At 40.5% G+C, this 27799-nt stretch overlaps 2 protein-coding genes across 4 annotated transcripts; both read left to right on the top strand.

The window, feature by feature from the left end:
• mettl9 (methyltransferase 9, His-X-His N1-histidine) lies at positions 1–10389 on the top strand. Of its 3 annotated transcripts, none has more exons than XM_069664465.1 (6): positions 1–215; positions 442–581; positions 860–1050; positions 1127–1336; positions 3124–3308; positions 8922–10389. In XM_069664465.1, the coding sequence occupies exons 2-6, from the start codon at positions 486–488 to the stop codon at positions 9149–9151; spliced, it is 912 nt and encodes a 303-aa protein (XP_069520566.1). In that variant the 5' UTR covers positions 1–215; positions 442–485; the 3' UTR covers positions 9152–10389. The 3 variants fall into 3 exon arrangements, with proteins under 3 accessions (XP_069520566.1, XP_069520565.1, XP_069520564.1); XM_069664464.1 differs by having other exon boundaries at positions 420–581; XM_069664463.1 differs by lacking the exon at positions 1–215 and having other exon boundaries at positions 405–581.
• A 909-nt stretch (positions 10390–11298) lies between these two features.
• LOC138593996 (ER lumen protein-retaining receptor 2) lies at positions 11299–18893 on the top strand. Its single transcript, XM_069665085.1, has 5 exons — positions 11299–11583; positions 13624–13724; positions 13910–14068; positions 15865–16117; positions 17913–18893. Exons 1-5 carry the CDS (start codon positions 11493–11495, stop codon positions 17945–17947), a joined length of 639 nt encoding a protein of 212 aa, XP_069521186.1. The 5' UTR covers positions 11299–11492; the 3' UTR covers positions 17948–18893.
• The last annotated feature ends 8906 nt before the right edge of the window (positions 18894–27799 follow it).

Genomic DNA, 27799 nt, shown 5'->3' with positions numbered 1-27799 from the left:
TTTAGAGAATCTTTGGAAACAGTTCCGGGGACACATTTGTCGGTAATTTAGGAAGAGCAGATCATGCGGAAGTGTCTTTTGTTGTCATAATGGGCAGAGAACACACAGGTGAAAGACAGTCTAAATATTTGTGAGAGCTGATAAGACAATGGAGTCACAAGACTAAGATGGCGAGTAAATAGCAGCAGGCTTTCTTAAATCCACCGCACCCTCAGGTTGGTTTGTTTGTTTTCTTGGAACGGGAGACATGCTCCGGCGTGTTGGTTTACAATTGGCTGCCATTACCTTCTTTATCATCATCTAATATTAACTACACCTCAGTGCTATCCACTGTCCAGTCTGCTCGCCTCCTCCAGACTGCGGCCGCTTTCTGTCCGCTTCTCTTCTCAGGCTTGTTGTTCGTTATGTGTCATCTACAGCTGAAGACTTTGATTTTTGTAGCGTGGGTGCTGGGCTACGTCGCCTTTCTGCTCTCCATCAGAAGGATGTGGACGTGGAAGTACAGCCGCAGTCCGCTGGTCCGCTCTCTGTTCACGGACATGGTGACCGCAAGAGATGCTTCTGCGATCGAGTCACCAGGGGTATGAATTATTGATTATTAGTCCTGTAGATTAACTTTTATGATCTGAGTAATGGGCCGAGTTGAGAGTCAAAATACAGTAAATGTACATGTGAACACAAAACGGACATGTTGGCTCTGCTTTTAATTGGCGAGCTACAAAGGTTAGATATTAAACTTTATTTATAATTAATACGTTGAAATGTTAAGATTTATACTTATTCTGACACTATTTCTGTATGCCTGGAACTAACACTAAAACGTATTGTATGTATTTAAAGCTTTCTCATGTGGTTCCAGTGGTACCAGTGCTGTCCCGACCTGCTCGGAGAATCAGTGCAGCCCCTGTTCATCCAGAGCCACCTGGACTCTGACACCAAAGCTTTCCTGAAGCGGAGCGTGGAGAAGTCTGGCTGGCTGTTCACTCAGTTCTACCACTCGCTGGTCGCCACAGTCCTCAGTCCTTTGGTCTCTCGAACCTCCATTAATGGGTGAGTATCACAGACACACCTCTCTCTCTGTTTCACCAATACCGTATCTTCCTCTGACTCCGCCTCTCTGTCTCAGGTTTCTGGGTCGCGGCTCCATGTTTGTGTTCTCCGAGGAGCAGTTCAGGCTGCTGCTCCGGATCGGCCCAGAATGGAGAGCCGAGAGACTCCTGGACCTCGGAGCGGGGGACGGAGGCGTCACAGAGGTGATGGGAGCACATTTTAGAGAAGTCTATGCAACCGAGGTGTCTTTACCCATGAAGTGGCATCTTCAGAGGAGGAACTACAAGTGAGTACTTCAACACAGCACTGTTTCTATTTCAGCTTAATCAGCTGTGTTCAGGAAAAAGCAAAGCATATTTTCCCCTCCTGATACTAACACGTGTTTGACAGCGGGATCATTTGTGTTGATTCATGTTGGTCAAACACAAGCTGAGAACATTCAGCCTTCCAGGTACGTTCAGAAATCAAACACCATTATGTCTGGGTTCATATCATCACCTGGAGGCGCACACAGCTCGGTTACTTTCACTTGAGTTTGGATTGTTTTCATTTACTTATTATTACAAGTCACTTTTACTTTGCTGTCTCAATCTGTGATAAGCTACAGTCATTAATATCAATATAGACAGCATACTGCGATACTTCATACACTTCAAACCAAGAATGCTGGTAAATGGAAGAAATTGTGCCAAAATATGCAGCAAAGTGCTAAAATGCTAACAAATATCTGTAGAAAAGTAGATTTCAGTGCTACAAAGTCCAAAAGAGGACATTTACAAACTCAATACTGTCGCTCTGTCTCGGTGACCCTTTTCTCCTTAGTTTGCTTTTCTTAAAATTCTATGATCCCAGAATCACCAGAACTTTAATACTTTTCACTTTTTGGTTATATCATTATTCAAAGATCAAAACCAGACTTCACATAGCTTAGCTTCATCCTCTACAGTTTGTCTGGACAAATATCTGAGTAACAGGATGCCACAGTTTTCACATTCTTCCTGCTGATGCCTCACCGTGCCTCCCACATTGTACACCGCACGAGGGCTGGGACAAAATATCGATGCATCAATATATCATCGTCCTGACTCGTGTGATACAATTATCTTCCAAATATTAAAATTAATTGGCTGAAAAAAGTTGACAGCAGAATAAAAGAAGGAGAAGAAGGCAGCGGGATGATATCAGACAGCGGTGAAAATGACTTAAGAGATGCACCGTGTCACGTTCTGTGAAACTGACTCCAAATTACAAATTGCAGTGAATACACATATTAATCCTGCTCTTCACCTTTTTAGGGGCATTTTGTATTCTTCAGTTAATCAGATATCATGATGTATCGTTTAATGACTGTCTTGCAAAATATCAATTATCGCAGAATCGCTGTATTGTGATATTATCGTTATCGTGAGCCATGTATCGTGTATCGTGAGTTACCCTGCGATTCCCATCGATACTTTACACCACACTAATTTTAACATTACAACAGCTGAGTAAAGTCATATTTACTGCTCTGCTGCTCTGAGACTGAACATCCAACAAGAGTAATATGTTTATCCACTTATTCCATCGGCTTCCACAAATGAAACCAGGTGTTGCTGCACAAATGGACGTAAGGTGTCTCTGGTTCCCAAAAGCTTTAGAAAAGTACAATAAGTCAACAGAGATCAAAAGAACTACAGATGGGGCCAATTTACTGTGTTGTAGGAATGTACTAGGAATAATGAACAGTTTTCTTGAACAGAGATACTTTTTTCTATCACTTTTTATCAACTTAAACTCAACAAGTGCTGCAGATATTTAATAAAGAAAGCTTGTAAGGAACGCACGTAGGGATTATTCCTCTCGCGCTGCTGGAATGTTTTTAATTTGAGACGTCAGTAAAGTGATTTGAACCACTTTATAGAAGCTTAAAGGTGATGTAATAAAAACTGTACAGTAGAAGTGAATTAGTAAATTCAATTTTCTATTTAAAGATGCTCAGAATATAACACAACACTGTATTGATGGAAAGAGTTCTGTGGTAATGGCAAGTGACATATTACTATCTAATCAATCTGTCTCTGTCGTTCTCAGAGTGTTGGGTATAGACGAGTGGCAGCAGACTGGTTTCCAGTATGATGTGGTCAGCTGTCTGAACCTGCTGGACCGCTGTGACGATCCTCTCCACCTCCTGCAGGACATCAGACGATCGCTTGTTCCCAACACAGGAAGACTCATCCTGGCTGCAGTGCTTCCCTTCGAGCCCTATGTGGAAATCGGTCAGTTGGGAATCAGCACAACTCATCTCACACACACACTTATGCCCCATATGTCCTCAAATAATGACCAAGTTCTTTATTTAAATCCCCTGCAGAGGGTACCGGGTCTCTGTTTGAAGCAGGCCTTTATCAGGAACTGACCTTTATTTCTGATTCTCTGTTTGATGAGTGTATCTGTTTAAATGGCAGCCTCCCTGTTTTCAGACCCGCTCCTGAGCATCCTGCTAAAGTAGCTGCATTAAAACAAACAACTATTGTACTGGTTTTAACTCAAAAACCATCCAGCCTTTCAGTGGACAGACAAACTTATTGTGACTTAATGGTTCCTATTCAACATTATGACATTTTACATATAGACCAGGGCCTCTTTTCATCCTGAGAATACTCTCAGAGAGCTCTTAAAGTGATAATCTCGAAGATGTTCACGTAAATAAATGTCTGTTAAGTCTCTGTGTATTGCCGAATGAGGTAACACAATGGTGACTGAGCCTATGGCCCACTGATGGAAGCCTTTGCATTTGCAGTGTTACGGACTGGGTGTCTGTGGCCTGAAAAAATCACAAGTGGCGCTCAGTTAGTGACGCGTTTTTTGCGAGTGTTGTGAGTAAACAGTAATCTACTATGGATGAACAAACAAAGAAAAGATGGATGACTACAGATACAACTTCAACAAGAAGTGAAAATCCAAAGAAAAAGAAACAAACTCGACGCTCAGATGAAGCAAACAGTCTGAAAAGGAAAGCGACCGTCAGCCAGGAAAATCAAGAGTTACAACCGGAGCCAACCGTGGACGTCACACATGCAGCACTGTCTGGATATCTGGGAAGTGTGCTCCCGCAATTACCGTTTATCGCCATAGGTGGCGCCAAAGAGAACGAGACTGAGATGTTCGAGATTACAACTTAACTTAGTCCGAGTTTAGGAGTGATTTAGTAACACTCACAGAGCAACTCTTAGCAGGAGGGGACAGAAACATTTATCCTAGTGAGGAGGCGTGGTTGACCCCGTTGTTAGGTAGGACACATTCTTTCAAAAGCTGTGATTGGCTGATAAGATGAGATGAGAAAAAATAATATAATATATATTGCAGCGAAAATGGTATTCCACTCCGGTGTCTCTCGCTGGGCTGCTCCTTTTAAAGGGAGGGGCGCAATGCACGCTGGGTGCTGTAGGACTGTAGAATGGGTGAAACCACAGGCCGTTTGGACAACTTTCTCTACAGCTATGGCATCAATTTCAAATATTATTGCTTCTATTGATTACAGAGAACACCAGCTTTGACTGCCAGTGGCTTTTCCCAGGGAGAACTGCTCCTTTAAGGGGAAATTCTTAAAACACCACGATTATAAGACATTTCTCAGAATTTGGTCACGAGGAGCAACTCTTTGTGCTAGGAAGCTTTATGAATACAGCCCCTGGTCTTGACTATGCTCTTTATACTTTTGCTGCTGCCACCTTGTGGCACTTGAATGTTGCTACAAAATACAGTTTGGCTAAGTCATTATCTCATGCACACCAGCACTTAAGTCTAGTATCATATAATAGCTCTTATAAGTAATCCAGAAAAAAAACAAAATGGTATGATTCAATTGTTCGATCTATTAAAATGTAGAGATGGAAATTAAGTGTTTAAGAAACTATCATTGAGCGTTGCAATTTAATGTTTAAAGTCGAGGTGAAATGAAAAAACTCATTTTAATCATTTTAGATCACATCCCCGGTAATATTGTGCATCTATTTGTCAATATAGGCCAAAAAAATACAGAAAATCCATTTCTTCATTTTCTTATATCAAAATCTGATCATTTTTTCTTCCTGTAAAACTAAATTTCACGCGTGCTTACTTAAGTTAGCACCAAACAGTTTCAACCAATCAATCTGCAACATTTAGCCGCAGAGCACCAAGAATGCTCGGTCAGTTAGCTAGCTACTGCGCTGTGGAGAACGTCTGTCTACGCCCACTTCTCAACGTTTCACTCGGAAATACGTCACGATACGGAAGCTAGATACTCTTGAAATGCCGTTTCAGCTCGACTTTAATGACACAGTTTTAATTCTTAAAAACACACACACAAAAAATCAATTTTAACTGCTATAGAACGATGTTAATCCATTTGCTGGGACTGCACCGACATGATGTTGGATTGTGGAGGGACTGTGATAAGAGGATTGCAGATTCTAATTACAGAAGATTTTGTTACACACGTTTGATGCATATGGTTTTATGATTATATTATATAATGACAGTTTTCTCAAAATTATATTAAAAATAGTACAATAGATCTACACAGCCTGAATAGAGACATTATGTTCATTGGCAAGCAAATGATATAACAGGCACCAGGAGTTTGTTCATCCTCATTTGTTCACTTGGCCTCTATTCTAGATCTATGTGTATTTATTTATGTCGATCACATCCCAGAGGGGCAGCAGTTATCGAGGTAACTTCAGGGTTAACTCCGGGCTCTCAGTTATCAGAATCAGCTTTATTGGCCAGGTATGCACCGTATAGGGAATCTGACTCCGGTTTAACTTTGCTCTCTTTGTTCACTCAAACATTAAATATTAAACTAGTATGTACAAGCCTGCAAAAGACAACAGTGCAAATATGAGGAATGCAACAATGCTGAACTATATAATATGATTCAGAAAGAATATGTAATTATGTTACAGATGGGTTCATTTACATTAGGGAGATAGTTTCCAGTATTTACAAACTGCGTGCATAGATTCGTGCCAGATGACGGATGATATATGAATAAAATGTGTGGCCATACGATGAGATGAACAATCTTATTTACAGGTGACGGGGTTTTTCCACACTGATGGTTCTGACACTCTGTGACTGTTCAGTGTTCATCAGAGAGACAACCTGTGGGAAGACACTGTGTCTGTGTCTGGTTGTTTTGGTGTACAGCGCTCTGTTACGCCCGCCGGAGGGGAGAAGTTCAAACAGTCTAGGGTGTGAGGGGTGTTCAGTGATGTTACCCGCCCGCTTCCTGACCCTGGACCAGTACAGGTCCTGGATGGAGGGCAGGTCGGCCCCAATGATGAGTGTCTGCTGTTGTCTGTTTCTGTCCTGTTTGGTGGCAGATCCAAACCACACAGTGATACATACGAAGGTGGTTCACTTGTTATCAGGGTAGATGGCCGTGGTAACTCATGCTGAACACCTAACCTGCTCCGGAGCAGGTTATGTTAGAGATGAGAAATCAACCTGAACTAAACACCACCCACTGACCAATCAGGTCTCTGATTCAGGAGCTCTGTGGGCGGATGGTGAGGGAGAGAGACCGGTAAAACATGTCCGCTTTACCGTCTGATTTTTGACATGAAATATTTTCATGAAAGAAGCTTTACTGATAAACATCTACAACAGAGACTGAGATAAACACTGAAGCCTTGTACTTGTTGTATTTATACGATGTAGAGAAAGCTTTAAACCGCTTAAAATTGTGGTTTTCTATTTACTTTTATTTGCTCCATAGGTCCGTTTGATACGGCTGAGACTGAGAGAATAAGTCTAAATCTGTCAAACACCATAAATTACATCAACATATTGATTTAAAGCCCCTGGAAACTCGGCTTGAAATAGCAAAAATGCATATATGATATCAGTTGTGAGTGTGTCATAAAGCATCCACAAAAATCTGAGTGAAAATAAACGTTCAGAACCACCAGAAAATCTTCTTGAAAAACAGCTCGTTTGGCTGTGCAGACAATTTCTCAGGACTGTGTAGGCGTGGCAGCTCCCGTGTTGATTGACACCTGCCAGGGTCCGCCTGTCCGTGTTCTCATGGCAACTGTTAACACAACAATGGCGCATGGGAAAGCAGTGTTTCCTCTAGGACTTTCAGCAGCAGGGTAGAGGGTTTGTTGTACCACCCAGGTATGTGAACATCATATCAAAACTATTGCTGTCAGGTGATTAAAAAAATGAATCTAATTAATTACAGGCTTTGTAATAAATTGATTTCAATTAATGTCATATATCAATGATTTCTGTGAGAAGCACATCACATGTAGACTGACCCTCTTTCTAGATGGTTGTTTCTTACTTCCACACTTTAATTGTTCTTTCTTCTTCACCTCATTAAGTTTTAATTCAAATACTTTAATCTGATCACTTTGCTTCAGTCCCCCAGCACACCTGCACCTCCGCTCCCTGCACCACTACTGGCCCCGCTCAACCCCCCCGCCCCCGCTTCTGTCTGTCTCTCTGTCTGCTGTGTTGACTGTCTTCATCAGCAGTCTGTTTACACAAAAGTTACATATTTTTCTCTTTCGCAATTCAGTTCTCACAGCACGGGAGTCGCGTGTGCACGAGGGACGTTATTAATGACGTAGCGATCTAAACGATCGATCGTTACCAAATGACATCACCTTTTATAAGCTTTATAAACTGCGACAATCAATGTACTTACAGTAGGGACGTACGGAGTAGACAAACGATATCTCCTCATTTCAGTATAATATTGTGCAGCTTGCTGGAGGGAGATCGCCAGGGAGCTGAGAGTTTGATACTGAGCGCACAGCTGATATGGGCACGTGTATTGTTTTCACTGCGTAATAGAACTGTGTATGTATGCCGATGTCAGCGATGCGGAGCGGACCCTCTTTTGCCGTTAGAAGTAAACTGGCTCCGCTGTTGTTTATGTGGTTGCCAAGACTTCATGAGTTCACTGTTTCGGGGCTCTTCCTCAATGAGGAGAGGATGGACGATCGTTGATTTGAAGCTGAAATCTCCAAGAGTCGTTTAATTACAACTTCTGAAGCAGCGGCTGCAACAATTCATTACATGTATGTGGCGGAAACTCTGCTGCTTCTCCAAGTCCGCCGCATTTACAAAATAAAAGAATGACACGTTGTCATCTCAAATGGTAGATGTGCACCCTGGGACAGCACACACAGGCATGATGGGAAAAAGGCGATCGTTAGGTAACTGCAACAGGTGTGTGCAGAGACGTTCAGAGTATGTGGACGAGAGTTAGCTCAGACTCAGAGAGGAAGATTGATCGCGAGCCGAGAAGTCTTATTGCACCTGTGAGGGCGGGGCAACTACGGTTGATTGGTTCAAGGAAATTTATGACGTGATACATATCTTCACTGACCACGCCCAATTCAACCCCAGCGTCAGGGAAGTTAACAAAGAAAGAATGGCAATAACTCAAGTTTGGATTAAAACTAATTTCTAAAACTTTTAAGATGCTGACTAGTTTGTACAAAAGACCCTAAATTACACAGTTAGAAGGATTTTGTGGATTTGGGTTTACAGGGGCTTTAATGCAATACACAAGTGTTATTCTAATCAATACATCATGCACTAATGATGGAGCTGTGCTATGATAGACTGTGAATGTGCCCATAGAAACCCTGGGTTGACTTATCGAGTTGATAACCAGCATTGTGTGACCCCTCAGTGTGATCTCCTTTGTTAAAGTTACTAAATAAGATGACCAAAAGATACCCTGGGTATGTTGAACTCGCTTCTTCGTACAGGCCTCTGGCCTTTATTTGAGACCCTGCTTTTATGAGAGACGCTGCTTTTAAAGTGGAAATACAGTGCATGATTTTATGAGCCAAATAAAAACATTCTGTCTGTATCTGTCTTAGGAGGAAGATGGCAGCGCCCTCAAGATCACCTTAAAATAAAAGGAAAAACATGGGAGGAGCAAGTGACCAACCTGTCCAATGAGGTTTTCCGGAGGGCGGGGTTTGAGGTGGAGGCTGTGACGCGGTTGCCATACCTGTGTGAAGGGGATGTGTACAACGATTACTACGTTCTGGATGATGCTGTCTTTGTCCTGAAGGCCTCAGAGGAGATTTCAGTGTCTGTGTATTGAACTTTAGAAGCTCTGTAGGACTGTCTGAGGACTTCATGTTGCTCCTGAAAGGATCTTAGTGCAATCTCTCAAAAGCTTCATTCATTAAAACAAACAACACAGTATTTCTGACATGTTTAGAAATAGAGTGTCATGTGAAGCTCAGGTACTGTAATTCCTCCATTTACCAGCCATCTTGTGTGACAGTGATACCTCTACCCTCAAAGCAAAAAAGAATGGCAGGTTGTCTGTATTAAAATGCTAGCAAAGATCAAATCCTCTTAGACATATCAACTTCTCGTGGGTGTTCCATAAAGTTGGTCATTTGTGGGATGTCTTTACTGTTGCTTACTGTTCATCTTTCTGTATTATGAGTGGGAATAATCATGGTTCAATCCCCTTTTAAAAAGGGGTCTAATGCAAGGTTTACTGTAGGAACACTCTTGAATCAAGCATCCTGTGCTTCTTGTAGTTTTAATGTAACTTTTTAGTTTTTAGAAGTGATTAAAAAAGTAAAATGAGGCCTTGTCAAATCAAGCCTATGTAACTTATGTTAAACAGCAGCCCTTTGAATCATGTTTAAAGCTGCATTTGTTAATTTTCGCCTCCAAAAGGAAGGAAGGTTACAAGTTTAAAAACACATCATTGCAGTTAGCTGCTAGTTCAGTTATTAAGCACTGCAGCACACCAGTTATATGCTTATTTTATCTGTCTGCCTGTGGCTGGAAATTTGCCTTATGGGTATAAGTTGTAGACTGAAAGTCAAAACAATGATCCAAAATAGACTTTAATTGCTCTGTAGAGCTGTTAGCCATCACAATAAATGGCCTGTTTTTCGAATACATGTCGGCATTTGACTCATTGTTAATATGCAAGATTAGTGCAGCTTTAATGTTAAAACATCAAGTATCCATAGTGTGAGAAAAAGAGAGCCATAAAGCTGCCAAACCAACTCATAACTAGCAGTTTAGCAGCAAGCTATTGGCCTAAATGAGCTCCAGGTCCAAGTTAAACTGTAGCAGAAAAACCTCTGACTGTAATGAACTGAGCAAGTGTGACTATTATTGCTTCTGAATTCAACTTTGTGTATGCAAAAGGATGTTTTCATTATTTGTTTGTTTTTTAAGTTACATGGTCTCTTTCGGTGTTGTGTCTTTAAGGTGTTATTGCACAATGGACGACTCAAAATGTGCCACAATTCAAACAATATTTGTATTCAAACAGTACGATATGGGTTCCAGAATAAAAGATATACAATATTTAGGCAATTCTCAGCTCTTATTTGTCAATGTCACTAATAAATGTTGTGTGTAATTAATTGAGATGATCTTAGTTTAAGGCCAAATTTTAGTTTAGTTTATCTTAAAGTCTAATAAAAAGACATCTATAAAAAGACATCATCGCCATCTTGCTTTTTTGGGATCTAGAAGGTCCATAAAGAATATACAGCTTTCTCGTTAATTAAACATAATTTACAAAATGAACATCCTGCTTTATTGAAAAAGAAACTAAAGAGTGATACCATAATGATATTAGAAAAATGTTTAATGAGGTAATAAATCAACTGATACGTAGAATTTTCCGCATCCGTTTTCAGAGAGTCTGACTTCTTTTGCCCCCTGCTGGCCATTTAAAAGAATGCAGGTTTAAAGCACAGGAGTGCTTTTGCTTTAATTTGAAAACCAAGAAGCTACGGGTACTTCTAATAAACAGTCTCTGGTTTATTTTGATTAATCTGAACTTTTATTAACTTCACTTTTACACCAAGTTTAAAAGGTTTGTCTAGACCACTGACTTAAATCGCTATTTAAGTTTTGAAGAGCTCATCCCAACCTGGAACTGTCAAAACAAAGTGATGTGTATTTTGTGTTTTTTTACAGCTGCCGACAGCCATTTCACACATCATTCATACATTTTTATACATTAAACACATATTTCGAAAAACACTGATGAATGTAAAAACACTTCTATGTTCATGTGACATCAAGTACTTTCTTATCTTAGCTGCGATGCATTTCCGGCGTTATTTCCGAGTACACGGCAATTTTACTACCCTTTTCAAGGTACTTTAAGGCAGCATTCGTACAGCATAATTCATGCAAATGAGGAATCCTCGCGTTCTGATTGGCTGAGCTCAGGAGCGTTACCAACGTTGCATTGGGTAGCGATGTGTTGGCCACGTCCCCGAGCCACGTCGCGCTTTGCTCGCCATTTTCCCATCTTCTGAAGCCAGAATCAGTCTCTTCTAGTGTCACAGTGTCACTCAGCACTGTCAGGCCATAAATTAATCCTCTCAGTGGATGAACTGAGTCCTTTATAGGGTCTTTAATCAGCCCACTTCTGCTGGAGCACTCGTTAAAACATGAACATTTTCAGGCTAACCGGCGATCTCTCCCACCTAGCAGCCATCATCATACTGCTGCTAAAAATATGGAAAACCAGGTCTTGTGCCGGTGAGTACTCCTACACTTTTACTTACATTTTACTCATAGTTACAGATGGTGTCTTGTCATGAAAGAAGTTGTGTTTAACGAGACTTTAAAACGTCCCTACTGTGATACTTCCACAGTAGTTGTTGGGGCTTGTAAGCTAGTTTCGGCTAATATTAGCTAACCTAGCTAGCTTCTAACACCAGCTAGCTATTTCTGAAGCTGTCACATTTACTGTCAAGAATTCATGTAAATGCGGCGTTAAAATTGCTATATGCTAATGTATGAAAGGAGTGTCTAAATTCCAATTAGCAGCAGCTATCTTGCTGGCTAACTTAGCCCTTAAAGTGCACAACTTCAGCTAGTGTCAAGGGGACCAGAGGGCCACATATTTGGGCATTTTTGCATGTTGGGCTTCTTAAATAAATTGATTTGGGAAAACTGAGTTAGCTTCACTCTTGACTCCAGCTCCCCTGCTATTTCCTCACGTTATGTTAGCTCAGTGTGACCCCTCTGACGTGGCAGCAGTGAGTACTCACTAGTTGACAGTTGGAGATGAAAACTCATTGACTGAATACATTTGCTCAGCAGAGTTGTAAGGGTATAATTGACTGTTGCACGGTGTGTTGTGTTATCATGATGGAGCTTTGCTGTGTTTTCCTGGTCAAAGGTCAAAGCTGTATCACTACAAGACGAGCAGTGGTCTAAGTTATGTCATTGCTGCTGTTTGCATGAGATTAAAGCAGACATATGTGCATGTAACTAGATAAGTAAATCACTTACATGTTGGACTTAAGCCACAATACAAGAGTTTAACCTGGTATAGTTGTACATTTGATGTGTTATAACTGACATAACTCGTCCATGACCACGTTAACATCTGGTATTACAATGCAACATGGTTTGATCTGCCCGACAGCGTCTGGAGGATGTCTGGCTTCTATTGTATATGCATCCTATAAAGGTGTAAGCATACATTGTACTGACCTCTCTGACCTCTCTGACCTCTCATCATGAATACCACTGGCTGCATTACAAGTTAGCTTATCTGTTAAAAATGTAAAGAAAGTCTACAGTGACTGGATGAAATGGAAGATCCACATGCCTGCAGCCATCAGAAAAAAAGATGTTTGAATATTTTAGGGGATGACAGCACAGGCTGAACTGGACTGTTCCTGCAGAAATACTGGTGGTCTATTTACAAATATATCTAAAAGAAAGGACAGATTGTTCGGCGAGCTGGCTGCAGTGCCCACAGATACACAAACATCTGAATGTGGTTTATCATCAAGCTAAAGATAACTCTAACAAAAGTGGCCGGTCATCTGCCTTGTTGATAGCTGATTTTTCGGCACCTTAGATTATTCACATGCAGCTTTTTCTTTGTAGGACAGAGATCTCAACCCAATTAAGAGGATGCATTTTATTACTTGTTTTTTATGCAAAGACAAGAATGGATCTAAATAACTTGTACCTGATACAGTTCTCAGGCATAAATGTTCATAGTAATGATCAATGATCTTACCCCTCCTTGTCTGACTGTGGGTGTGTCAGAGGGGAACGTGTTGTCACTTGCCAACACACCAGATAAACAATGAGACATGCTTCCAGTGCTGCTTAGGATGACGATCTACAATCCACATCTGCCAAGACTACAGTTGAACTATTTTGATATCACACATGCTTCCTCAAATAACTACCAGCACAGTGCAATAATATGTTAGCTGGCTGCAGGAAGTGAACATTGCAGAATGAATGTTTTGTTTCTCATGCAGGCAGATTAAGTGGGTGGGTTTGTGTTGTTAGAAAGCTGTGGAGTTGTGTTCAAGGGGCTATGGTTTAATCTGAGTCACTGATTGTATTTGATGGAGATGTTGCTCTTTGAAGTTTATGCAAAAGAAACCAGATGTAATCGTGAGTTTTGTCCCAGAGTGAGCTGTAGCTGTTAGCTTTAAACATCAGCAAGTCACAACTCAGCATGGGAGAGTGTTTAGCCTAGGGATAAAATCAATTCTATGAACTGTCCGTTGAAATTTCTGAGTGTCCTCTGCTGTCTCCTCACAGGTATTTCTGGGAAGAGTCAGGTCCTGTTTGCCTTAGTGTTCACCACTCGCTACCTGGACCTGCTCACCTCCTTCATCTCTCTCTACAACACCAGCATGAAGGTGAAACACTCGCACGCTGCTCCTCGTACTCACATCCTGTAGCACTAAACACATAGAGTTAATGCTGCACACTGAGGCGACACACCTGTGTTTGCTGAAGGATGATGTAGCCCAGCAAGATGTAACTGACTTGTGTATGAACCTTTACCTAATTTTTTATATACTTTAATCTCTTTGTCTTCCAGATCATCTACATCGGATGTGCGTATGCCACAGTGTACCTGATCTACCTGAAGTTCAAGGCCACTTATGATGGAAACCACGACACTTTCAGAGTGGAGTTCCTGGTCGTCCCTGTCGGTGGCCTCGCGTTCCTGGTCAACCACGACTTCACTCCCCTGGAGGTCAGAAACACAGCACGGACACACTGATTTCATGAAGCAGAGACACTTAAGGTTCTGAGTGTTCATTTACCCCAGTGAAAAAGGAACAGGAGATTGTTGTTTACATGATCCTGAGAAATCTAGAAGTGTTTGAACCGAAGTTTTGTGATTTGGGCTCTTTAAAAGTCTGTTTTCTACTCTCTTTTTTGGGGGGCTTTTTATGCCATTATTTGAAGAGGGGACAGTGGATATAGCCGGAAACGGGAAGAGGGAGTGGGGATGACACGTGGCAAAGGGCCGAGGGTGAGAGTTGAACCTGGAGCCGCTGCATTGAGGACTATAGCCTCTGTATATGGTCGCCGATTTAACCGCTAAGCCAAACCAGCGCCCAAATGTCTATTTTTCTTCTAACAAAACAAAGGCCCCCCCCTCCTGCTCTCACACTAGGTTTATCTGTCTGCCAGCGACTCTGAGACACCTGCATGGAGAAGTGGAGAGTGAACAGGTGGAGAGACGTTAGCGAAACACATCACGTTTGACTTTTACACAAAATGCACCATTTCTAAAGATGTTCAAAAGTATGTCAAGTTATGGACCAGCCCTGTGAAGGTAACTTTTCAGACAAATGCTCACCGTCTTGTTCTGCCTTTGATTTACACACCGTACATGCGCTGCAGGTGTAGCCACTTCAAAGATACATTCTGCAGCACAGCCACTTCATGAACAGTCTGTATTTGTTTCCACAGTGTTAGCCAGCACCGGGAAAAGGTGCCACTGATAACGGGAATAAATGCACTCAAAAGCAGCCGTTGTTACCTGATGGCTCAGCTTGAGCATCCAGCTGACGTTATCTGTGACAGTCGCAGGAAGGAACATTTTGCGAGTTTTCCTTTTGTATTGAACAAGCAGAATAAAGTGTTGCAGTGAATTTCCCTGACATAGCACGTCCTGCAATGTGACTTTTGCACGTACACACATTGCAATGTCAGTGCTCAAACAATGGCCCAATCCCAATGACTGAGCACTAAACCCTCACAGATTTACCTGTCCTCAGGGGTGCAGTGTGTGAGTCTATGAGGGCTCGAAATGGTATGAAAAGGAGGAATTAGAAACACCATCATGACATCACATGTTGCCTGGAGACAAGCATCACCATTAAAAAAGAAAGAAAGAAAGACACATCTCCAGGATATATTGTGTTTATGACATTAGAGCGTTTAAACATTGCTAGCTTTGTTTACATTTATTGGGGGACAGCCACGTTTATAAGTCACTAAATTCTCTATGACCTACGGACAAGTTCCACCAAAAGTCTGTAGATATGTAGATGTACGGGAAGGGCACAATTTGGCGTTGAAGTCTGTGTCAGAGCCCTCGTGAACATTTGACAAAGGGACAGCCCTGAGCCCTCACACACTTAGTGGGGACACGCCTTAAAGTCTGTGAGAATATATCGTGCAGCCCTACCTCCAGTATAAAACACAAGAAGCTTCTAAAAGCTGATAAACCTTTCTATCAGCTTAAGGTATTGTGATACAGTAAACAATACACTGCACACATCTGTTCATACTGATAATCTCGCTCTTTAGCTGCAATTCTTTTGAGAATCAGTGCTTTTGCTTTGCTCTATAATTGTCACATACTGGGTGATTGCAATGTGCCCTGAAGCTTCACACCGTCAGAGTGCCCCGGCAGGTTCTTGCACACAGGCTCATCTTCCGGTCAGAGATGTTAAAATGTAAAACATGCAAGTAGTATTTTAACTGATGCAAAACAGTGCTCCTCTTAAGGTTTCTCTTCCTGTCTGTTGGGCTCAGATTCTGTGGACGTTCTCCATCTACCTGGAGTCGGTTGCCATCCTGCCCCAGCTCTTCATGATCAGTAAGACGGGCGAGGCTGAGACCATCACCACCCACTACCTGTTCTTCCTGGGACTCTACAGAGCCCTCTACCTCATCAACTGGATATGGAGGTTCTACTTTGAGGGATTCTTTGACATGATCGCCATCGTCGCCGGGGTGGTGCAGACCATCCTCTACTGCGACTTCTTCTATTTGTATGTAACAAAAGGTGAGTGCTGCTGATTTTTTTGTTTCATTTTTAAAAACATAGTTAAAGTACAGGTGGTGAAGTATCAAATAATGCTTCTTTATGTATTTGACAGAACAGTTTGAGTCATTGTTCAGCTTCTATCAGCTTTTATTGTGGAGGGATCTTCATTGAATTGTAGACCTGTAGTCGAGTGTCCATCTTCATACAGCCCAGACCCAGCTGAGATCAAAATGTATCCTCAGTCCAGTATGCATGTTAACATTTAAATTCTTCCCATCATCAACGGAATAAAATCTTTATTTAAAATGGAAAGAACAAAGCTGAGTTCTGCTTTTAGCGCTCAGTAGAGGAGCTTTTAGGCTCCTTCTACCAAATTTGTATTGCACTTTTTTAAGGACATTTTTGCCTCAGCCCTATTTTTGCATATTTTTGGGGTCTAAATGAATATTTGATTTAAGTGCAAAATGTTTTGGAAATGCTCCAGTAGATTGCTTAAGTCCGCAGCCATGAGACAGGCTGTAATGTCATCCATGGAGACAAATGTGCCCAATCAAAGTAGTACGTCCACTAAAAGTTCTCAAAGGCTCTAAAATACTCAGATTGTTATTCTAAGTGTGTGACAACATCACAGAAAGGATCCCTACAGAGATAGACCTTTTTGTTACAGCGGAAGATGATTTTTTAAACCAGAAACAGGTGTTACATCGCTCTCTGCAAACACACCAGACTCCACTGATAAAAACTGTCATTTTACCTTGCAGAACAGGAGTTGTGTGTCTAGTGTTATTGTGTAATTGTGTGTTACACAAATATTGTGCTGGATCAATTAAGCATTTAGAACAACAAATTAACAAAACAATACAAACCAACTTCCTGGTTGAGCGGCAACTCCTGTGTTCTGCAAGATAAAATGAATGTTAAATGTAAAATGTTTTTGTCAATGGAGTCTGGTGGCTTCGAAGAGACCGATGTAACAGGCTGTTTCTGGCTTCAAATAATTCATCTTACACTAAACAAAAAGTTCTATCCTTTCACTGATCCTTTCTGTAACGTCAAGCATATTTAACTTTTACCTTTGTTTGCAGGGATTATGTTGCAGACACTACAGCCTGTTTCTTAGCTGCTGGATGACGCAATCATCTTGAGCAACTCAAAAACTTGTTGTACCTAGATTTCATTTTAGACCCTAAAATATATTAACACACACACTAATATCATATTGGATCCGAACTAAACTTTCCAAACACCAAAGTGACACAAATTAAAGTGATTGGGGCAGCAGTAAACCAGCAGCTCCTGTGTTCTGAGAGGTAAAAATGACTGAATGTGTGTTTCCAGAGAGCGATGTAACGTCTATTTCTGGTTTTAAAAAAAAAAAAATTATCTTCCTCTGTAACAAAAAGGTCTATCTCTGTAGGGATCCTTTATGTAAAGTTGTCAGACACTTAGAATAACAATCTGAGCCTGTCAGTGGAAACAACAAGAACTTTTAGTGAACAAAGTTTGATTGGGAGCATTTGCACCCAAGGATTACGTTATGTCCACATCTTTTTGACCTGTTTGGTGCTCTTAAATCACAGAAAAATCGGGATTCGGTTTTCTGAGAAGGCAAACACAAATTGTACCACTGCAAATAAACACCAATGATTGTGCAGTGAAACATGCACCTGATTAAGTGTTGTTTTGAACACAGTTTGAGGTTCAGCACAAATACCATCTAAAGCAATGAGTAAGGTTGATGAGATCCTGCAGGTCCTTCAGTCTGTGTTCTTGCTGTTCTGGATGATAATCTTATCGTCCTGTCTTGTTTCAGTGCTGAAAGGGAAGAAGCTGAGTCTGCCAGCTTAAGTGCCAAAGACGAGTGTTTCAGCAGACTCATGGACGGGGATCGGAGGGGAGGAGGAGTGGAAGTGGACACCTCTGACGACCCCCGCCCTACCCTCCACCACTGCTTCCTCCTCCTCCCCTCCCGTCAGAGTAAGATGCCTGAGACAGAGAGCGAGCGGGAGCTGCTTCTGATCCAGAACCCCTGCAGAGGCTCGTCCACGGCCTTCGGATTTCTGTTTGATGCATCTTGCCTTAACTTTTTTATTACTCTGTAAAAAGGAAGAAAAAAAGTGAGAAAAGTTTTCTACAGAAAAAATGTGTACACATTGGTGAATAAGAGCTGACGGTGTAAAATTGCCTGTGATTTGGCGTTGTATGATACTGAAGCGGACTTCCTGTGGTGGGGTGTTATCGACTCGAGCGTTTGTAAAAGTATTTGCAATCGAAATAAATGTGTATTGTTTTTCTGAATTAATCTGGGGGAGGAATTTGTTGAATCCTCACAACTTTGGTGGTCAAATGATTCATGTTTTGCTCTTTGTATTTGACCACGGTGCATTCCCATGTATGAATAAAACTGTCTTTTAGTTTCCAATAAATTCAATATAGATGCCATAATTCAGCCTTCTCCTTTTCAGAACAGAAACTCAACACTTGAGTTGTTTTATTTTGTCCAAATGCCTTCAGAATTGGCCAGTATGAGTTCATCATCGATGTTAATAGCTTTCTTCTTTTGAAATACCCCCTTTATTTCCCACTGAGGACAGTTTATCACCTGTAAGTACACATCACTGCCCCGCCTGGTCATTTCAGAAGGCTCCTTCAAATGTTTGACATGGTTCACCTGTAATGTCCTGTTTGTGATTTATCACAACAGAAATTAAAGTCTTTAATTTTTCTTTTAGGTGCCGATGTATTTATTTTTTATCTTCTTCCTGGTTCAATAAACAAAGTCAGTAGAATTGTCCACCTGTTGTGCGTAATTTCAACATTAAACTTCCCTGTGACAGATGAGCACAATCAGACCTAAAGAGATTCATTTTAGTTTTTATGCAGATTATTTCAAGTTTAAATCTTTAATTCCTTGCCAGAGTATTTGAGTAATCTTTCCACCACAACTAAGACTTTATGGGAAACATTTGTCTAAATGCTGTGGTTAAAACAAGGTTAAAGACTACCTCATTCACTGAGCATGGCGCTCCTGTAAAATCAGGGAGGGGAAATGATTTGCATTTGATGCAAATAGACATTCAAATGACCCACAAGGACGACATTTATAACAAAGTCAGAAGGCAGGTAGTACAACAGTACGGAAGCCCTAAGCGGACATGCGTCCATACATTTTATTTATTGCGTTTTCCTTTGATCACGAGTAATTTCTGGTTGTTTTCTCAAGATCTCGACTTATTGATCCTGTTATCTCAAGATAACAACGCTGCACCACTAGATGATCATAACTCGTATCCCCAGAGCTGCAGAAGCACCAAACAAACATAGAAACAGGCTTAACTTACCTCATCAGTGTGGGCGATGGCAGCGTGACATGTCCTGCTCTGTAATATCAAAGAGATCAGCCTGTTGTTCTGTTTACTAGGGGGTATCGACGGTAGCTCAGTATGTAGGGACTTGGTTTGGGAACTAGAGCGTGGCCAGCTCAAGTCCCGGTACAGACCAAAAACATGTCCATGTGCCGCCCCCTCACTCTGACATCTCTACACTAGTGCATGCCGTAGGGTCCTTGGGTTTCCGTACATCAGGACGACGGTAAAGTAAAGTTTAAATATGAATTGACAACAACAGAGTCAACCTGATTTTCAAATTTGTTTTCACAACTGAAGTGAAGTTAAATAGTCACACGCTTAGTCCACATTACACCAACAGGTACTTTTTACATTCATTAACTGCTCAAGGATTTCTGTAATGTTTCTTCTGAACAGACTTAACTGGGATTTTTATGCCCAGCTGGGTGTACTACATAATACTTTTATACACTTAGCTTGTGTATGAAATGTTTTCTGCTCATGTGTCACTGTAGGAAGGGATACAGACACACTGTCATCTTAAAAAAGGATGTAATAGAAAGAGTGGTTAAAATAGTTCCTCCCAGATCCTACGGTTTACGTTTCTTAGTGTGGGATATTTGCAGTAAAAGGAAAACGTATAATAAAATAGTTATCAAAAGTAAGTAAGCCCTAGAGGAATCAGGACTGGGCTTTAGGATAAAAAAACCCCAAAACGAAGTACAGTGTCTTTGTTGAGCCTTTTTGCCCCAAAACAATCTTTTTTTTTTTAAAGTGAATTTCTTACATTTTCCTTAAAAAAGGCCTAATCAAAGCTTCAAATATCTTCTAGAGTTAATTTTTATGAATTTAAAAAGGTTGAAAATATTATCTTAAAATACTACAGCCTCTGTCCACGTCTTTTGTAATGTCTAAGTGATCAAACTGGTTCAGTGCACATAAAAAACAGATGAATAAAAGGCAGTTCTACTGTTCAATAAGGATTAATATTGCGTTTTTCAGTACTGAGGTACTCAACTTTGATGCTAAAAATAATGTCAATTTAAGGAAGAGGAGACGTTTAAAACAGGTACATTAAAATGAGTATTTATTGTTTACATTATATTTTAAGCAAGCAGATAAGTTTGACAGCAACTCCACAGAAATTGAATAATTTATTCACCTAATAATATGTATATATATTCATTTTAAGGTACAAGTCTATTTAAGGATTACACATCCAGCTACATATTGTAAAACCTAAGTCCTGACATCTTAAAGAATAACAGTTCAGAATTAGCAAAATCCACTTGAGCCTGGATTATGAGAAAGAAGATAAGAAAATCTGGATGATTCTCATAAAGATTCAAAGCTCTGAAAAAATACACCTTTCTGGGGTCGCTTTTGTTTTTCCCTCAATGTAAAGTTTATTTTATTTTTTATTATATATGAAAATAAAGAAAGAGATGGTTTCAAGTTTGATGATGACTAATGACAATACCAGTATTTAGCCAGCAGATGTCGCCACTGTACAACCAAACTTTGTCGTGAGTCTCCTTAAATCGATGGGTATCTTTGATGTATGGAATTATAGGAGAGCCATAGAAAACAATACAGCTGTAAAGGAATAAACATAATAAATCTGGAGATATCTATCTATGTAAATACGCCTAGTTTTTCTTTATATTCTCTTAGATTTTTTATTTGATGAATTATTTCTATATAATATAATTGAAAGCCTAGGCATGAAGACCCGCCCAAAGACAAAAGAATGACAGTTTGCACTTTGTTGATCAATTAAACTAGGGAAAAATTAAAAAAAACATTTAAAAAAATTAAAATATATACAAAGAAATAGATAACACTATATGTTTTTTGTGTAATATATATTTGGGCTTGTTTTAAGCAGCATCCACACCCTGATTGCAGTCTTCCATGGTTAGAACCTATGTTATACTCTGTGGGATCCCGGTTATCCAGGAATAGCTTGAACAACCACAAAACGCTGTTAAATTAGGCGGAGTTAAGAAGGATAATAGGTGTTATAATAGCAAAAGTTATGTAATTATGCCTTCAAAATAAAACCAAACAATTGCGGAATGAGCTACAAAAAGGCTGCTGCTCAGTAGTTTCGGAAATATACTGAAGAATTTCCCCTTGATACAAACCCTGTTAACACTCAGTAGCAAAGCATATTTCAAACAACAAAAACAGGCAATTTGAAAACCTGTGTTTCAATATTTGTGGCGACTTAAGCATCAAGAGCTTTACTTTGAAAGAGACAATCGGAAGTTGTCCGTTTCGTGTTAGTAGCTTGACGCAGACTCCTTCACTCCGTCTCGTGCTGCCCAGCGCTCCTCAGGCAGTTACTCTGCTGTGAAATTGTCTGTCACCACCTGCAGTTTACAGTCTACAACAGGTGAGAACACTTTTCTTTTTAGAAACTTCTTTATTAAGAAAAGCGAACTTAAACGTCAAAACGAATAACTTCAAGAATGACCGCGTTTTAATATATAGAGACGTGTGTTTTGGGACTTTGCGTGACCTAGAGACGAACACCTGGACAGTTGAGACTGACAAGTTAGCTTAACTAGGAGAGGCTAAACCAAACGTACGGATGAGTAATAGGATGTGTAGAAGCGGACAAACCCTATGAATGTGTCGGAAAACACAGCCTGGCCGCCCGGATTTTAAAACAGTCTCTTCACCTGGACATAACGGCAGAATTTCGCTGTTGATTCCATAGTTACTCTTCACATTGAACTATTCCAGCGCTGAGAAAAGTCTCATTTTAATTTACTTGTAAGCAAACAGTGGAACATGTGCAATGACTTTTAACGATCAGTTAGTGTTTTGACTTATATTTGGCTTATACCAACATACCTTATCAACTTCGAGCAACTGTTTCATTATTGTCGTGTAACAATCCTTATATTTTGGTTTATGATAACAGGTGAGCCAGTCAGAAAAAAATGAGGTGTTATTAACGATTTGTGGATTAGATGTATGCCGAATTTACAAGCAAACCTAATAATTTCTCATTCATCTTTCTAGATGTTAGAATGAATCTATAACTTTGCTGACAATAAAAATAGGCTTAAAATGCTAGAGTTGACAATGGGGTTTGGTCTAAAATTGTCTGCATACTATTGAATGGTGTGTTACAAGGAAATATTTGCTCTAAACTATATTATTGAGGTCTTTTAACCACACATAAAGACTTTAAATCCAGTTTTTAAGAAGTCTGAACAATTACACTTAACTAAGATGCTTAAGGTTGCTTCCATAAAGAATGAAATAAAATGTCACTTTATATAGGCTAGTAACAGAACAGGAGACTGCGGTCTGTCTTGCATGTGTGCCACCTGTCACCCCATGTGAAAGTCACCAATGAGCATCAAACCTCATTTGACTGCCTTTCCATTCATTGGCATGTAGGCTAACAGGCCAATTTTGGAATCCTTGTTTACATCCTGGCACACATCAGCAGCGGGCTGTGCAGTTGTTTACAGCCTGGCAAGGTGCCTGGCTAGTTTTAGATCATGTGTCAGAGCAAAGACTTGTATTGGCGTCTGCTGCTGGGAACACTGCTGCCTGATCAACTAGTTATCCAGAGGAAACACTGAACTATAGGCTATGCACCATAGCCCTAAATAGGCTGAAAGTCAAGATAGCGTATTCATGTTTTTGACTTGCAAAGTGTTCATTGGGCGCAACAGGGATTATCATTCCAAACTCAAGCGAAGACAAAAGACTGTTGCAATGAGAGAATATTAGTTTGAGTGGGTCTGATTTCCCGAAGTTCCCCCCGGGGATAAATAAAGTAGTTCTGATTCTGATACTTATGTTGGCAAGAAAATTATTGCTCTCAAAACATCTGGTTTCTCTTTAAAGGGGATTTCTATTTTGAAATATTGGCCATATTTTTTAAGGAATTGTAGGTACAAAGATTTTGTCCAGTTGCTCCGGGTGATTTCTTAATCCAGCAGCTCAGAAGCAGGCTGTAATGGCTGCGACATAATCCCTGCAAGTGAAGGTTAATGATAAATATGCTTGACAACATTACAGAAAGGATCCCTGAAAGGATAGACCTGCTTATCAAAGAGAAAGATGCTTTTTAATCAGAAACAGCTATTAAATCATATTCTTTAAAGCAACCAGACTCCATTGATAAAAACAGTAATTTTATCTTGCAGAACACAGGAGTTGCTGGTCTACTGCTTGCTTGACCAAGAAGTTGGTTTGTATTATATTGTTGTGTTAATTTGTTGTTCTAAATGCTTGATTCCAGCACTATATTTGTGTAACACAAAATAACACAATAACGGTAGACACACAACTCCAGTTCTGCAAGGTAAAATTACAGTTTTTATCAGGAGTCAGGTGTCTTTGAAGAGAGCGATTAAACAGCTGTTATTGGTTATAAAAACCATCTTCCTCTTTAACAAAAAGGTCTATCTCTGTAGGGATCCTTTCTGTATGTTGTCACACACTTTGGATAACAATCTGAGCCTGTCAGTGGAAAAAAAAGTTTCTAGAGGATGGACTTTGCCTTTAACGATACTTACTTTGCAGCTGTAATAGCCAGTTTCATGACTGCCGGCTGAAGCAATATACTGTTCCAATTCCAAAACTGTTTGTACCTATTTGTCATTAAGACCCCAAATATGTAAAGGTTGGATATAGGTTGCAAAAACTGGAGTGTAACCTCCTCCTAGATTGCTTCATTAGGAGTCATAATTATGGTTTTGTTTTGCGCACAGAATTGACTCCTGTTGTAGGCCTAATTGGAGGTTCTGTATTAAAGTTAGTCTGTTTGCCTCAGTAGTACAGAGAGGGGGGCTGTTTTTATTTTGTGTCCCTGTATAGTTGTTTCTTCACTAAATTGAGATTTCATTTAAATTGGTTTCAAAGCTGCAGTCAGCAACGCCTCACTTTCCTTCTTAGAGAGAAAAATACAGATTTTATTTCCCAAAGACTTAAGCTGGCAGAGCACCAGACAGAGCTTTGACTGAAATGATGCTTCCTTAAAGTTTGGAAAATGTTATCAATGGACGGGAAGAGTAACAGATTAGCTGCACGCTCCTGAGGGACCGAGCTTCCTGAATCTGAGAAAACAAACAGAAGTTGGGTCAAGTTTGTGTCACATGTCTAATCCTGACAGCTGCCATCTGTCAAAAACGCTTCTGTTGATGCCAGCAAGGCGTAAAACTTCACCTTGGCACCCATGCTTGGCACAAGTAGCGCTGCACTAAATAGATTTTTATCAATTGTCATTTATCAAGTAAAAAAAACCAATTGCTGTTGAGCCGGATTGATATGGGATTTTTGCGAGCAGTACAAATTAGAAAGGTAAAAATTCACAAATTACAGATGACGTGGTCAATGTGATTAATTTTTGAGCAGCAACGAACAACAGACCTTTTTCTATCAGGATTATACACAAATGACTCTGCAAAGGTACTCATTTGTAATGCAGACCAGCGTCTACTGAGCTGTGATGCTCTGCTACATGTGCTGCAGACAGTGCTGAGAGGATTGTAAACGATGGAGCGATTTGTTGGACAAACTACATGATGACACCCTTCTTAAATCACTACAAGAATTGTTTTCTGTATTGTATTATGTATTCTGTAATTTTGATATTTATTATTATCTCTTTATTTCTAGCATTCCCTTTGCAGTGTGATGGCAGGTTGGACTATAAACACACACTCATCCCTGCAGACAACTTGGCTGTAACTCCATATACATGATCACCATCAGAGAAAATGGACTTAAACTCCTACAACGAGAGGAAAACCACCTCCTGGACCAGTTCACCTGAGGCTCCTTCACTCTAGTTACTGCACTTTTGTCTCATGGCTGGCATTCAGCAGCTGCCTGTTAACTCTCTGACACATGTTTGCTGAAACCTTCCGTCTGAAGGAGCTCTGAAAAAGGGTGAAAAAAGCAACCTTGGATTTGGACTTGTGTGTGTCTGTGGTTGGATCTGTAATCATGGGGAAGGAGCAGGATCTGCTGGTGGCTGTGAAGAGTGGAGATCTTCTTCTGGCGCACAAACTCCTCTCCAAAGTCAAGTGCAACAAAACCAGTGAGTATTGAGCTAACTGAGGCTTTGTGTTTTTACTAAGTGAATTTGTGGGTTTTTCGTGAGTGTAATTGTTTCCAGCATGTGTCAGAGCTTAGATAGCAGAGCCAGAGCTGCTGCTTTGGATGATGTTGTCGTTTCCTTGCCTTGATAACTACAGGATCGGGTTCTGCTATCGACCACAAACACAGCCCCCTCCGGAAGTCAGGTTAAGGATAATTTGATACTAAGCGGTTTCAAACTGCAGCACAAGCTAATCTCCTGAGCGCAGACTCCTGCTGCTCGTGCATCTCCCTGTGTGGGTTGTAGGAGGCTTTCTTCTTCTCCCAGAGTTCCTTATCTGAGTAGATTCCCAGTCAGGCGACAGCAAGCTCACTTTACAGAAGCATTGTTGCAAATGACAGGGTTCTCCCTCATCCCAGCCTGGGGAAAGTTAAGGCCACGCAGGCTGTGAAGTTGAAGCGTCTCTTTGTGGCGTTATCTGCTCCGGGCTTTCATCAGAGAGCCTGGCTGCTCAGTGACGAGCTCTGGGAACAAAGCTGAGGCTGTCAGGAAAAAGCCTGTTACACACTTTGAACATTACACAGACAGCCAGCGCTGCCTGGCAGACAATATTAAAAGTGATATTGTCTGTTTTAGTTCTTCTGTTTGGGGACGACCAATGACTGCCAAAGTGGCAGCCGGGGAAAGAGAATTAGTTATGTTTTGTACTGTTTCATAAACTCCCATGAAGATGCCTTTGAGCAAGGCACTACTTCTGTTTTTGCAGAGCAGCTCAGTTTCCAAATAGGAATAACCCGCTGTACTGGGGAGGCAGAGGAGAATTATGGAAACAAAGGTATAGCTTAGTCATTAATAGACAACAGAATAAAATAAAGAAATACATTTGCAAAAAATATAAACATATAAATATATGATTCAATAAATAAGGAATATGTTCATAAAAGAGAAACCCATTAGTACATGAAGAAGGCGCGTGAGTTTGCTGCTGAAATCTTGCAGTTGTAACATTAGAAATTGTTGAAATACAGAAACAGATAAATATGTAGGAAGTGGAAGTAAAACTACAAATACTGAAAGAAGCTAAAGTGTCAGTTTAAGAGGAAGCAACTGAGTGAAGTTAAAGGTGGGATATGCCGTATATACGATATTTGGACTCCAGCCACACTAGCTCTTAGGGATGCACTGATACCACTTTTTTTCAGACCAAGGACAAGTACTTACATTTGGGTACTTGCTGATACCGAGTACCGATATGAGTACTTAATAATACAGTTCTCATAATGACTTTAAAAGCATGTTTCATTTCATCAGATGTTCCTCACTTTCTGACTGTAACAAAGTAAATTGCTGAAATAATGCAACTGCAACTGTTGCTGACATTTTAACACTGAACTTTGCGTCTCCGCCGACCTGCTTAACTAACGGAAGGCTAACGTCAAGCCATTAAGAGGTATTCGGGTACAGTACTCATTGTTGTTTTACGAGTACAAGTACTCAAGCTCCGATACCCGATACTGGATAGGTGCATCCCTACTAGCTCTACTAATATAGGACCTTTGTGACCAATACTGATGCCGATTTTATACTGCAAGACTTTTATACTTCGGGTGGGGGGTGGATCTTCAAAAAGACCTCAGTTGACTGTCCTGGACTTATTAATAGTTGGTTCTTTATATTCAAACAAAGCAGCAGATCACACGTATAATGATATAAGTGCAGTTGTATACTTTAAACCTTTAGTGCTCTTAGTGTGCAGGTGCTAAAAAGATGATCTATAGATAAAGATGCTGCTGAAATGTGTGATAGAAAGTGCCATAGGGTGGACAGAAAAAGGGATTGTGTCTCTGTCTTAATGTCCCTCTGTCACACTCAATCCCACTGTCATGCACACGCTGCTTTCACCACCGCTGATCCTCGAGGACCCTCACACGGTGACGTCAACACTGTAGTCATTTGTCACGTCAGTGGTAGCCTGCAGCGTCTGACAGCAGCTCCGCAGATGCTGCAGCTGGCAGAGAGGCCTCTGCAGATGACCTCCACTGTCTCACATTTACGGAGCAACCCTGTCAATAAGGCTGATTGATCTGTTAGCAGTGACTTGCTTCAGTTTGCTTTTAAAACAGCCAACCTAATAATAGAGTTGTAAAATAAACTAGTAGATAATTGATTATGCTTATTTAACCTCTGACCCTTGAATTGTTTTATTTTTTATTTTTGAGTAAACAGTTAAATGTCAAAATATCCTCTTCCTTTGATTTTTCTTTATACTTGACATTTGGA

Source organism: Semicossyphus pulcher, unplaced genomic scaffold, assembly GCF_022749685.1.
Source record: "Semicossyphus pulcher isolate SPU_LCO1_2020_fin unplaced genomic scaffold, fSemPul1.0.p SCAF_16, whole genome shotgun sequence".
In the NCBI taxonomy this organism is placed as follows: domain Eukaryota; kingdom Metazoa; phylum Chordata; class Actinopteri; order Labriformes; family Labridae; genus Semicossyphus; species Semicossyphus pulcher.
This window is presented reverse-complemented; position numbering and strand designations above follow the sequence as displayed.

What these genes read in the sequence shown, in the direction of transcription:
- mettl9 (XM_069664463.1), top strand. Translation starts at nt 405, where the DNA reads ATGTGTCATCTACAGCTGAAGACTTTGATTTTTGTAGCGTGGGTGCTG. An exon ending in TCTCGAACCTCCATTAATGG is followed by an intron (nt 1,051 to 1,126) that starts GTGAGTATCACA and finishes TCTCTGTCTCAG; the next exon opens with GTTTCTGGGTCGCGGCTCCA. An exon ending in CTTCAGAGGAGGAACTACAA is followed by an intron (nt 1,337 to 3,123) that starts GTGAGTACTTCA and finishes TGTCGTTCTCAG; the next exon opens with AGTGTTGGGTATAGACGAGT.
- LOC138593996 (XM_069665085.1), top strand. Translation starts at nt 11,493, where the DNA reads ATGAACATTTTCAGGCTAACCGGCGATCTCTCCCACCTAGCAGCCATC. An exon ending in TCTACAACACCAGCATGAAG is followed by an intron (nt 13,725 to 13,909) that starts GTGAAACACTCG and finishes TTTGTCTTCCAG; the next exon opens with ATCATCTACATCGGATGTGC. An exon ending in ACGACTTCACTCCCCTGGAG is followed by an intron (nt 14,069 to 15,864) that starts GTCAGAAACACA and finishes TGTTGGGCTCAG; the next exon opens with ATTCTGTGGACGTTCTCCAT.